Source organism: Nannospalax galili, unplaced genomic scaffold (genome assembly GCF_000622305.1).
Source record: "Nannospalax galili isolate Female #2095 unplaced genomic scaffold, S.galili_v1.0 scaffold144, whole genome shotgun sequence".
Classification (NCBI taxonomy): Eukaryota; Metazoa; Chordata; class Mammalia; order Rodentia; family Spalacidae; genus Nannospalax; species Nannospalax galili.
In genome coordinates this window covers 9,582-23,244 of record NW_008353267.1, presented here as the reverse complement: position 1 = coordinate 23,244, position 13,663 = coordinate 9,582, and the positions used below count along the sequence as shown (strand labels likewise).

General features: G+C 42.0%; 1 protein-coding gene across 1 annotated transcript in view; it reads right to left on the bottom strand.

Moving 5' to 3' along the window:
• The window catches only part of LOC103747972, a gene marked incomplete at its 5' end in the record, with an annotated part of 21,454 nt that continues 7,791 nt past the window's right edge, over window positions 1-13,663 (bottom strand). The window contains 5 exons of the mRNA XM_029554752.1: window positions 1-271; window positions 4,575-4,784; window positions 5,969-6,169; window positions 8,871-9,182; window positions 12,978-13,113. Coding sequence (XP_029410612.1) covers window positions 113-271; window positions 4,575-4,784; window positions 5,969-6,169; window positions 8,871-9,182; window positions 12,978-13,113 — 1,018 coding nt within the window. The remainder of the gene's footprint in view (window positions 272-4,574; window positions 4,785-5,968; window positions 6,170-8,870; window positions 9,183-12,977; window positions 13,114-13,663) is intronic.

The following is a 13,663-nucleotide window of genomic DNA, read 5'->3' as shown; positions in this document are numbered from 1 at the left end:
TTTAAGTGAAAATTTTCCAGTGCATTTTATTCATTACGTAGACACACTCAAGACACTGTAGAAAGCAGCTGCACCGTGAGCTCTGCACAGTACTGCAAAGGCAGAGCTGTGCTCATCTGTCCTGTCCAGTCTCACAATCAGAAGCGATCTTTGGTCTTTTGGAGATTTCATAAACTCGTATCACAAGCTTCAGCTTATTGATGACTTCTTTGTCTGCTGTTTTCATGTTAAATCCCAACATCTTCATAATAGTTTCTCGAAAGTCAGCAAGCTATGTAGAAACACCATAGAGATCAAGGTGTGCCATTAGTTTGAGTAACCCACTCATTACAGACAGTGAAGCTGGTACTGAAATTTAGTATTATGAAATACTATTTACTGTAACATAGTCTATGTTTTGTTTTGTTTGTGGTTTTGGACTGATCGCAGTGTAAGTTCAGTGCCCTTGAACTTACCATCTTCCTGCTCAGCCTTCCAATTGCTTCAATTATAGGCACATTTCACCATGCCTGGCTGAAGTGGCATTTTTAAGTCAGAAAAAATGGTCTATTACAAGAAATTCTTCAAAATTTCCTCAGCACTTTTATCTTTTTTTTCCTATTTTTACACTTTTGTACACTAAACCCAATTTTATTACTACTTTTTATCTTTTACTCATAATACAATTGCTTTTTTAAACATGTATTTATTTGTGCATGTGTGCATGCATGTGCATGTAGAAGTCAGAGGACATCTTTCAAGAGTGTGGTTCTCTTCTTCTACCATTAAGGTCCTGGGTATTGAACCTTGGGTCATCAGGCTTGACAGCAAACACTTTTACCCACTGAGTCATCTTTCCTGCCTACTTTTTTATTTTTTCTGTTACCTAGACTAGCCCTAAGACTCCTGGACACTAGTGACCCACTTGCCTCAGTCTCCCATCCTTGGAACTATAGGCATGTCACAGGGCATGGAAACTTATACTTTAGGTTTCTGATTTGCTTTATGTTAATAGCAGTCCTCAATACTATTTCTCAACCTATCCTCCACAGGCTTGTGAGAGACAAAGAGCAAATAAAAACTACCCACAAATTATATCAAAAGAATATCACAGCCTTCCCTTTGCATATCAGTGAGGATATGAATATCCTGGGCCAGTGAGGCAGCTCCAGAGGAAGGTACAGCCAGTGTCCATTGTTGTAGGACAGACAACCTTACTCCCCAGAGACAAGACAGTTTGCAACATGGAGAACAAGCCAGGGGAGAAGGAAAAGAAAAAGGCTTGGAAGCATATCAGATGGGAAATGGAAGTTCTAGAAGGTAAGGTTTCTGAGGGCAGGCTGCAGAGTGCTTTCAAGGGAGAGGTAGGTGAGCTCCTTGATAGAGGCACTAGCGGAAAAGGAAAAGGCAAATGATGGAATTAAGGAGAGTGTCACAGAGCCAGACATCACATAAACCCTCCACCCTCCAAATAAAGGGCTGTTTTAGTAACCTAGAAACCACTCGAAACTGTAATACCAGCTACAGCAAGATAGAAAGTTCAAGACCAACTTAGAGAGACCCTGTCTCAAAAGGAAAAAAAAAAAAAAATTAAAGAACTGGGCTTACAGCTTAGTGGTAAAAAGCTTGCCTAGCGGATGCAAGGCCCTAGGTTCAGTACCCAGTTGCTCAAAAAGAACAGAAAGAACCCTGGTTGTGAGAACGAAAGAGGGCAGTATTAAGCTAAAATAGTCACAGATCCTTAGTAGAAACTATTCTAAACTGGAAAAATGCAAAGATCAGGGCTAAAGCGATTTTAAAGTGAATAGATAAATGGCAAAGTCTATCACATGGAACGACTTTCAGATGAAAATGGGCAGCAACATCTAAAATGCACATACCCTCTCCCCACCCCCACCCCCCCAAAAAAAACACAGAAAAAGCCATGACAGACAAGAGCCGTATTTGGATACAGCAGTCTAGTAAAAATGAAATTATCAGTTAAACAAGAATGTACAGATGGGGGGGTGCTTCTTTTAAATCAGGAATTAAAATAGAGCTGGTCAAAAACTATGTCCAAGATGCTTATTGGAGAAGGAAGATCATTGAGTTGATCATTGAATCAAGCAACAACAATAGAAAACCATCTTGGAAATGAAGAGGAGCTACAGCAGGCCCAAAGGAGAAGTGGTTTGACAGAAAATGTAAAAGGGACACTGACGAGGGGCAAAAACAAGCTAGAAAGCAATCATGCAGGGAAGAGAGAAACAGAAGGAAAAGGGAAAGTGCTCCTTTGCTCTATCTTTTCCTTTCTTTTTAATGCAGATGAGTGTTTTGCCTGCATGTATGTGCACCTGTGTAGTACAGTGCCCACGGAGCCTCATCAGAGCCCCTGGAACTGGAATTATGAATAGCTGTTAGCTGTCATGTGAGTGCAGGAATTCAAACCCAGGTCTTCCGCAAGAACAGCCAGTGCTCTTAACCACTGAACCATCTCTCCAGCCCCTGTATCTTAAAGTCATGGGTTACTTTCAAATTTCTTGAACAACTGAAGCGGAGATGTGACATATAATTTAAACAATTATCCCAAATTATCAGTGAGACCCTGGGTTTGATCCCCAGCATACAAAAATTTTATTTATGTATGTATGTAGTTATTCATTTATTTTTGCCTAATGAGGTAATGATGTTAATTGAAGTTTCCAGAAAAAAAGTTGCACCTATGTTAAACATTCTACAAAAGCTGATTAACTGTTTAGAACGTCAATGATTGTGGAGAGATAGAATGTTGCAGGTCCACAGTCAATTTATCTTGGACTATCTTGTTCCCTTAAATAGCCACTTATTGCCCATCTTTGTGTGTAACCTAGCATTCTTGTGACTATTAGGTAAATCCTTCTGGGAATGTACATATAGGACTCTAGTTTCCACCAACCCACAGGCTGAAAATGTCATCAGATAGTCCCTGAGGTCTACAGCAGAGATCTCCCCATTTTGCTGTATAACCCACTTACCTGAAGTCTCCTCAGTGTTTTTAAAGTGTCTTGATTTATTCTTTTCTTTTTTCTGTTACTATAAAAACTTCATGAAACTGTTACCACATTGGAACATAGCATTTGGAGTAACCTAAATCTGTGTTTCTAAGTCATGGTCATTCATATTTGGCTTCAGAATAAACTCTCCTATTTTCTTAAAGGTAAGAGCTGTAATTTTTGTGTCTGAGCAAGTTTGGAAGCACTGTCTTATACTAGTTTGTGACATACAATCTAAGACAGATGGTTTCCTCTTAATTTTCACTCTTACATAGTATTACCATCCTGGTTAGTCAGAGGTTATGTGCTAAGTGAAAACCAGCATATCTCATTCCTAGCCACAGTGGACTCATAGGGAGACACACTTGATCTAACCTGGTCAATAAGACCTTTTCTTAGGCTTTTCTCTCCGTGTGGCAAAAACTAAATATGAAACTTCATGACTGTCAGTGGCTGTTTCTAGTCATATAGAAAAACAAAAACAAACCAATAGTTGCTAGGCAAACAGACAAACTGTCACGTAGCTATCCAGAGATAGGAAAGGCCCTGTAAACTGTTAGATGATGATCCTAAGGCCTGGGATGTCTCCACCCTTCTAAGAGGGCTGGGTACAATGCCACGGGTGAATGAAACCCCTTTTGTTGAAGGTAGTTAAAGTCTAAGTTGAGGTTGTGTTTGTCACGTCAGTGAGGTTCATTTTCAGCATGGTAAGAAGCAACCAAACCTCTTGCTCTCGTCCTGACGGTCCTCTCAGTGCACCCTTTGTGGTGGAGGGCTCCTGCGTGAGCCCCGCTGGTGACCGAGGGGCCTTCTCTCTGCCTGGCCTGGCCTCTTGCTCTGCAGAATCTAATGTAGTTTTCAAGTTGTCTGTTTTTGGAGCTGCCGTCTCCCTCACTGTTTCAACTTTTGTTACAGACTGCCTGAGCCTTTCCATTGTTTTGTCCTACATGGGGACAAAAAGTGAATAAAAGGAAGGAGGTGAAGGTGATCAGATGATGGTGATTAGAGCTCCTCTGAATAACAGACATGACAACTCACGTACCTGCAGATATATAAGTGCACCCATGTGTGCAATGTCTGTGGGGGCCAGAAGAGGGCATCAGATCCCCTGGAATTGGAGTTAATAGATGGTTGTTAGCTGCCATGTGGGTGCCAAACTGGGGTCCTCTGCAAGAGTAGCCAGTGTTTGTAACCACTGAACCATCTCTCTAGCACTTAAAAAAATTTAAGCCGGGTGTGGTGACACACACCTTTAATCCCAGAACTCTGGAGGCAGAGGCAGATGGAGCTCTGTGAGATGGAGGTCAGCCTGGGCTACAGGGAGACCCTGTCTCAAAACAACAAGAATGTTTTAAAGTTCATTGAGAAAGATGGTATCTCTGCCAGTGTCCACTCATACCATGAGTATCTCTTCTACAGTGGTCCCTTTGACCCACTCTTATCCCTTAAGAGTGCCTGTACTTTATTCTGTTACAAACTGTCTTCTACACTAAATAAGCAAGAAGTGATAAAGTTCATAGAGAGACACACAACTAAAACAGGAAGAGTGCAAAGCTTAAGGGAAGTCCCACTCGCTTTACTTACTTTAAGGACATTTATTCTTGTCAGTTGGGTTTTCATATTTTTATTTGACAATTTCAAATCACTGAGCTGTTTCTGAAGTCTCTGAATTTTCTCCTCCATTCTTGGAGTTGTAGCCATCACTGAATTCTGACGAATATTTAATAACATTTCCAACTGTTTGAACTTCTTGTTGTGCTTATCTGTCAGGGAAGCCTGAGTCCTGGAGTTCTCCTTTGTAAAAATTAACAATATTGAAATTAAGAACTGCAGTTAAGATACTTTTATCAGGCTTAACAATAACTGCATAAGTAAAACATCTGTCAGCATAAATATGGATTATTAAAATAATAATGAAAATTAAAATGATGACTCGGTATTACCAAGGACACAGTTAAACAACCAATTTTATAAGTACTATGTAGTACCATAGATTCGTCCATCTTTTTCTGAGAATATAGTATAAGAAAATAAATGTTTGGATAAAGATACACATGCAACAGATTTTTTTTTTTCTTTTTGAGACAGGGTTTCCCTGTAGCCCCAGTTGGCCTGGAACTCGAAATATAGACCAGGCTAGCCTTGAACTCACAGAGATCTGCTTGACTCTGCCTCCCGAGTGCAGGGATCAAAGGCGTGGGTCACCATGCCTGGCTCATGCAACATGATTTTTACATCATTATTCTTAACAGGAAAAATAGCTGGGTGTGGTGGTACACGCCTTTAATCCCAGCACTGGGCAGGCAGAGGCAGGTAGATCTCTGTGAGTTCAAGGCTAGACTGTTCTACAGAGCGAATTCCAAACCAGTCAAAGCTACACAGTGAAATTGTGTCTCAAAAAAATTTTTGGTCCATTAAGATAAGTATTATACAGGGGTGCATGCCTCTAACCACAGCACTAAGGAACCTGAGACAGGGATTACAGACCAAGTCTTGGCTACATCAAGAGTTCCAGGCTAGCCTAGGCTATATTGCTAAATGAAACCCTATTCAAAAAAAAACTATTAAAAATAAGATACATCTTAGCAGATGCCATCGTAATAGTCATCAAATATGTGCACAACAGAGAAAAGGAGATGTGGAAAGAGGAGAGACTTTTGAAAAAATCAGGCACTAAAGATCTGAAGCAAATCCCCATTTCCCATTATTAAGAAAAGTATAAGCCAGATGTCATGGTGCATGCCTGTACTCCCAGCACATGGGGGGCTGAGGAAGGACTGCTGCAAATTTGTTATATACATAGCAAGACCCTATTGCACACACACACACACACACACACACACACACACACACACACACACACACACAGAGGGAGAGAGAGAGCAAGGGGGGACAAAAGATAATTAACAAAGTTATTAATAAATAAACTGTGATCATTTTCATCCTCAGAAAACGTGTCTCCTTCCAGAAATACTTACTCTCTTCTTGCCCATGTCTAATCTCTCCGGAGAAAAGTCACTGACAGCAATGTTTCCTTCCAGATGTTTCAAGGGTATTTTTTGCTCCCTGTCATTTTCTTCAGTTCGGGGTGGTTCTTGAGAAGCTTCTTCATAAAGATGGTACAGCTGCTCCAGCCTCTTAGTGAGCACCTGAATTTCCTGCTGCAAAGTTTCAGTTCTCTGTAAGAAAGGATGCGTAAACACACGCTTCCTAATTGCTCCATGCTTGCCACGTCATTTCAAACTATGTGCGAGATCTATTTATATCGACATTGTGGTGACATTGAGTTATTGAACAAATGAGTAGATTTGATATGTATTAAGGGGTTTTTGTTTGCTTGATTGGTTTTTTTGAGGCAGGGACTCACTCTGTCTTGAACTCATAGCACTTCTACAGCACAGACTCCCAAGTGCTAGGATTACAAATGTTAATCACACACCTGGCTATAATTTTTGTTTTAAAAAATAGAGGTGCGTGGGGCTGGAGAGATGGCTCAGTGGTTAAAAGCACTGACTGCTTTTGCAGAGGACCCGAGTTCGATTCCCAGCACCCACATGGCAGCTACAAACCATCCTTAACTCCAGTTCCAGGGGAATCTGAAGCCCTCTTCTGACCTCTATGGCATTGCACGACATGGGTGCACTCACATACATGCAGGCAATACATTCATACACATAAAATAATAAAAATAATAAATAAAATATTTAAAAAAATAGAGGCACTGCCAGGCATGGTTGCGTATGCCCTTTATCGCAGCACTTGGAAGCCAGAGGCAAGCAGATCTTTGTGAGTTTGAGGTCAGCCTAGTCTACATGCTAGTTCCAGGCCAGCTGGGGTTATAGGGAGACCCTGTCTCAAAAAGACCAAAAAACAAACAACAATGACAACAACAACAACAAAACAAAACAAAAAAAGAATAGAGGAGCTGGAGAGATGGCTCAGTGGTTAAGAGTACTGGCTACTCTTACAGAAGACCTGGGTTTGGTTCCTAGCACCCACATGGCAGTTCACAGCCATCTGTAACTCCAGTTTCAGGGGATCTGATACCCTCTTATGGCCTCTGCAGGCACCAGGCATTCACATGGTATACATACATACATACATGCATACATACATACATACATACAGATATATACATACATACATACATGCAGGCAAATAAAATAAAAATAAATACATCTCTTAGAGGAGGGAGTGGGCATGGATTTGATCAAAACATCTTATATGCTTATATTCCTGTATGAAATTCTCAATAAATTATTTTTTTTAAAAAGAAGGTTGGATATGATAGTGTACACCTTTAATCCTAGCACTTGGGAGGCAGAGGTAGGCAGATCTCTGTGAGTTCCAGGCCAGCCCGGTCTACATAGTGAGTTCCAGACCAGCTGGGGCTACAGGGAGACCCTTTTTCAAAAAGACCAAAAAAAAAAAAAAAAAAAAAATAGAAAAAGAAAAGAAAGAAATATTCAACTTTGACACATAAGGATAACATGCATTTGTACTAGGAAACATAATAATTTTTAAAATTTTATTTATTTTTTATTTTATGTATATTAGTATATTGCCTGCAGGTATGTAAATGCATCCCTGTCATGCAAAGCCTGTGGAGGCCAGAAAAGGGTATTGGATCCCCTGGAACTGGAGTTATAGGCAGTTGATAGCTGCCATGCGGGTGCTGGGAATTGAACCCGGGTCCTCTGGAAGAACGGCAAGTGTTCTTAACTGCTGAGCCATCTCTCTAGCCCCAGTTACATAATGCTTTTATTGTTGTTCTTTGAGACATGATCCTGCTATGTAGCCCAGACTGGCCTGGAATTCACAATCCTACCTTCAGCCTCCCAAAACCTGAGATTATAGGCATGTGCTATCATGTCCAGCTATCATAGTACTATTAATGTACTTATTGAACTTACACTGAACTACACCTCGAGTTTATCATGTATCAATGTGTTTAATCTTTGTGGCCATGCAGAGAGATGGGAATGATACCTCCTCACCCCATTTTACAAAGGAAACTGAGGTACAGAGGATAAGTAGCCTTCCCAAGAACACACAGCTGGCAAATGGCAGAACTAGGGTTCAGAGCAGGGCTCTGAGCTCTAACCAAGCTATAGTTCCTCCAGTACAGTAAGGACAACCTGTTCTCTTCTTCCACTGTAGTAATAAAAATGCAATCAAAATTACAATGAAGGAACAGAAAAAACGGCTCAGTGGCTAAGAGTACTTACTGCTTCCAAAGGACCTGGGAGTTTGGTTCCCAGCACCTGCACTGGGTGGCTCACAACTCCCTGTAACTCCAGCTCCAGAAAATCCAACACCCTTATCTGGCTTCCATGAGCACACACATAAATGGCAGGCATTCACACAGGCATACACAGACATATAAAGTAATAAAAGATATAAACCTTTTTAAAAAATTACAATGAAGCCATGAAGCTTATTAAATTATTATAAAAACATCTGTATCTTAAATGACTAAAATGGGGGGGTGGTGCAGAAATGACTCAGTTGGTAAAGTGCTTGCCACACTAGCATGAATACCTGAGGTGGGACACTCAATCATGTAAAAAGCCAGGCATGGCACGTGTCTGCAGTTTCACTGCTGGGGAAGCAGAGCCAGGCAAATCCCTAGAGTTCACTGGGGGGGGCGGCCTAGATGAATCAGCAAGCTCCAGGGAAAATGCTTGAGGTCAACCTCTGGCCTCCATATGCATGCATGGGAACACACATGCATGCATACCAACATTATAGGTGCACACACAAATGAATACATACACCAGAGAGAGAAAGAGACAGAGAGACAGAGAGACAGAGACAGAGACAGAGAGACATAGAGAGAGAGAATGAGATTGGAAAGAATAACTTTTCATCACTACTTACAGATTTCCACAATTGTTCGTTTGCACCCATTTCCTGGATCCTCTCTTTCACTGCTTCCTCTGTGGCTGGTATGGGGCCAATTCTGTCACTCAGAAGAGTAGCCAACTGACCAAGGAAATCCTGATGATGGGCTTGCTCAGGTGTCGTTTCCCAGCTGCAGAAATGCGGAGGTCTGTCTGACTCAGATGTTAGTGTCTCTTTGTGGATCAAATCTTGTTGACACTTATTTGAAATTTTCTGCCCATCATCTGGTTGTTTGGAGTTAAAAATGTCCCTCTCAAAGCTGGTGGCCAGGTCAGCTTCACCCTTATCCTGAAGATGCCAACATGGAGGTTAATCTTCCCACTTGAATTTTTAAATTTTTTATTTAATGTTTTCATTTTATGTGTTTGAGTGCATTGCTTGCATGCAGGTAAGTGCACCCGTGTCATGCAATGCCAGCAGAGATCAGAAGACATCAGATTTCCTGGAGCTGGAGTTACAGACAGTTGTAAGTCACCATGTGGGTGGCTAGGAACAGAACCCAGGTCCTCCTCAAGAGCAGCCAGTGCTCTTAATCACTGAGCCATCTCTCCAGCCCCCTATTTATTTTCATTTTATGTGTATGAACATTATGCCTGCATGAATGTAGGTGCACCATGTATGTACAACACCAAAAGAAGGCATGGATCCCCTGGAACTGGAGTTAAGAATAGTTGTTAGCTGCCAGGGTCCTCTGTAATAGCAGCCAGTATTCTCAACCACGTAGCCATATCTCCAGCTCCCTGCCACACACACACTTGAAATTTAATACAGAAGCATCTATGTCTCTCCTTTTGAACTACAAATATAGGAATAGCACAAAACCTCAGGTGAGATGACTCTTAATGCAAATAATTAAAGTGACAGACAGCAAGTGCTTTTACCTGCTGAGCCATTTGGATATCTTCTTTTTTGTTGCTGTTGTTGCTGTTTTGAGACAGGGTCTCCCTGTAGCCCCAGCTGGCCTGGACCTTGCTAGTAGACCAAGTTGGCCTTGAACTCACAAAAATCCACCTGCCTCAGTCTCCCAAGCACAGGGATTAAAGGCGTGTGCCACCATGCCCAACCTATCTTTTTGTTTTTTTAAGACAGGGTCTTGCTACATAGTCCTGGCTGGTATCAAACTAGAGATCCCCATACCTTAGTCTCCCCTAGTACTGGAATTACAGCTATATGCTATTCTGTCCAGATAGAAATCATCATTTTCTAAGTCTGAATGAAATAACTGATTCAGGCAAAGGTCACCAGTGAATACTAAAACTATTAAGTGAAAGGCTTTCAGAAATGGGTATTTCCATAAAGAATTATAGTTATGTTGGGCTGGGACTGTAGCTCTTGTCTAACATGCATAAGGACCTACACTCAATTCCCAGTACTGCCAGAGAATTATATTTATCAAGTAGAATAACCTCTATCATATAAATGGAAGAAGTTATATCTCTTCCTCCTAGCCGATTTCTATTGTGAATATGACAAAATAACAGGATGGAGAGATGGCTCAGTGGTTAAAAGCACTTGCTGCTTTTGCAGAAGACTTGAGTTCAGATCCCAGCACCCATGCCAGACAGCTCACAGTCACCTGTAACTCCAGGTCCAGAATATCTGATGCCCTCTGGAACTCCCACATATGTGGCACACACACACATAAAGAAAATTAATAATTTAAAAAAGTAACAGTGCCAAGCTTTTTGTATTTTTGAAAATTTTAATTTATTATTATTGTGTATGTGTGGCATGTGTGAGTACAGGCAATCTACATGCCATAGAACATGTGTTGAGGTCAGAGGACAACTTTTGGGAGTCAGTTCTCTCCTTCTACTATGGGACCAGGTCATTGGGCTTTCTCAGCAAGAGCTTTTATCCACTGAGCCATCTTACCCTCTCTGCTGAGCTTCCTCCTTCCATAAGGGAAGCCCACCTTTATAGAGTCACGAAACCTCCTCACCTCAGCTCTGAAAGCTGAGTCAGCAAGTTCAGCTGCTGTGATTGTGTTACTATTGTTGTTATGTGAAATTGAGAGATAGAAAAAGAATGAGCCAGCATGATGGCATACACCTTCAATCCTAGAACTCAAAAGGCAGACGCGGGCAGATCTCTGTAAGGCTGAGGTCTACCTACCAAGTTCTAGGATACAGGAAGACCTTGTCTCAAAGAAAAAAAAAAAAGAAAAAGACAAAAAGAGACAAAGAACAAGAATCACAGAAGGAACAGGAGCAATAGGTTTGTATCGCTAAAAACCAAGAGGGAAAAGGAGCCAGAACTGCATGGATTCTGACTTCTGGAGGATGTTTGGGTTTTTTTTTTGGTTTTTTTTTTTTTTTGGGGATTTTTGAGACAGCGTCTCCCTTGAGCCCCAGCTGTCCTGGAACTCACTATGTAGACCAGGCTGCCCCTGAACTTGAACAGAGATCCTCCTGCCTCTGCCTCCGGAGTGCTGGGATAAAAGGTGTGTGCCACCTCGACTGGCCTGGAGGATGTTTTAAGAATGGAGGGATCCATAAATTCAAAATATGGAGGGTGTTATCATGAATCACTTGAGATGCAAATAAAAATCGGAATTACTTTCAACTACTTTGAAAGTTGTTACTGGATATGTGTGTATACGTGTGTGTGTGTGTGTGTGTGTGTGTGTGTATGTATGTATGTATGTGTGGCGCAGGCACATGTGTGTGTCTGTGCATGCATGTAGAGGCCAAGGATGGTGTCAGGTGTCCCCCTCTATAACTCTCTCTGCCTTATTTCCTTAAGGCAAGGTCTCTTACTGAACCTGGAACTTGCATTTTTTTCAGGCTAGGCTGACAGCCAGCAAGCCCCAGCAATCCTTCTGTCTCCAGCCATCTCTAAGCTAGGAATGTAAGGATGTAAGGATGCCTAACCATGTCCAGCCAGTTAACAGGTGCTGGGATCAGAACTCTGGTCCTCAAGCTTTCAAAGCAAACACTCTTAACTCCTGGGCATCTCTTCAGCCCTTGAAGTCTTTTTAAAAAATAGAAATAGAAATCCCTGACAGTAATTTGATCACGTAGGTCCTTGGTTCATATTCAGGTTATATAACAAACTGTGCAGGTCTAAGGATCTCACAGTAAACATGTAAACAATGTCTGGCTCCTTTCCTCTTTCAGGCTTCTGTAACACCCACTCGTCCTATAGATTTCTGGCTGTTGGATCCAAATTCATATCCTTCTGTGGGACCCTGACTCATCTGCTTCTTTCTGCTTCTGTAATTTGCTTGGCTTAAGGCGGCACTAACTCCATTTTGACTAGCTGCTTCAGGCAAGCCCGGGCATGCCCAGGCATGTTGTAATCTTCAGTTACCACCCCCATCCCGGAAAGCTATAGATCAAGCAAGCCCGGCTATATAGCAGCCTTATAATGTAAAAACAGAAACTTCTGGCCCCACAGATAACAGTCAGCACATCCCAATGCCCTAAAGACAGCCCCTACCAATAAGAATCCTCCCCGTACTCAGGGTATAGGACCATCCAATCATTTTAAAGGATACTTGGCGTATGCAGGCTTCTGTGAAACTTCCCTATAAAAGCCTACCCCCGCTAGGTCGGGACTCTCAGTATGGATCTGAGGGCCTGAGCTTAAGCTGGAATAAAGGCTCTTTGCTGTTGCATACACTCCAGACTCCTTGGTGGTCACTGGGGGTTGGGAGATCTGGGTGTAACACTTCTGAAACCCAATGTCCAGGAGCAGCCAACGATTTCTCTTGTAGGATTCCTGTGTCTCCCCCAATGGCATTCACTTTCTGCATCTCTTTACCTACATCCAGAACCACAAACCTCCCTTTTTTGGCAGCCAGAACTAATCTACACCAGAAATTTAGAACTCCAACATCTCATTCTCTCACTACCTCTCCTTCAGTGCTCTCACAGCCCATTCCCTCCAAACTTTTCTGGAAAATCTGTTTTCAGTTCTCCTTGCATTGCAAAAGCCTCCAGCCCACCACAGGGTCCTGCTTCTTTGGATCTTCCATTCAGAAGAGGACCAGCACCCAGCTAACACTCACCCTAGTCTCCTGGAGGGACATGAGGTGAGAAATTCTTGTTTCTTCAAAAACTAGTCAAAACCGGTTCTCACCTTGACTGGGAAAATATCCAAAGAATCTTCTTGTCCTTTCAAATTCATACGGGGAGGGACTCTGCAGGAGCAGGACAGTCTTTTCTCCAAAAGATCTGCGTTTTGCTCTGCTTTTCCTCTTTCCACCCGATAGTCCCTATATAAAAGGTAAGTAGTTAATAATATAATAAAATCAATTAAATCTCAATCCAATTAAAAATAATTACAAAATCTTCCATTTAAAAATGTATTAAGTGAATTGGGTAAAAATGTGTGAAAAGAACCGTGCTGTTATTCAACTATTTAGGGAGAAACAGATGCCTGCGGAGGACAGAAAAGACTGTCAGATCCCCTGGAACTGGAGTTACGGACATTTGTTAGCTGCCATGGGATGCCGGGATTTGAACCCAGGTCTTCTGCAAGAACAGTCAGTGTTCTTATCTGCTGAGTCATCTCTCCAGCCCCAAGAATAAATATATTTATAGACATTTTTAGAATGTATTCATTGTTATGTGTTTGAGAGTTTTACCTGCATATATTGTAGGACCCTGAGACCCTCTTCATTCACCCACTACCCCCCAATCCCTCCAGACCCCCACTAATTGCTCTTTTAGCTTCTGTAAAATGCTTGGCTGCTGCTTTAGACATGCCTAGACATGCCCTGGCATGCCCTGACCCCCCCCCACCTGCTATTCCTGCCCCCTTCC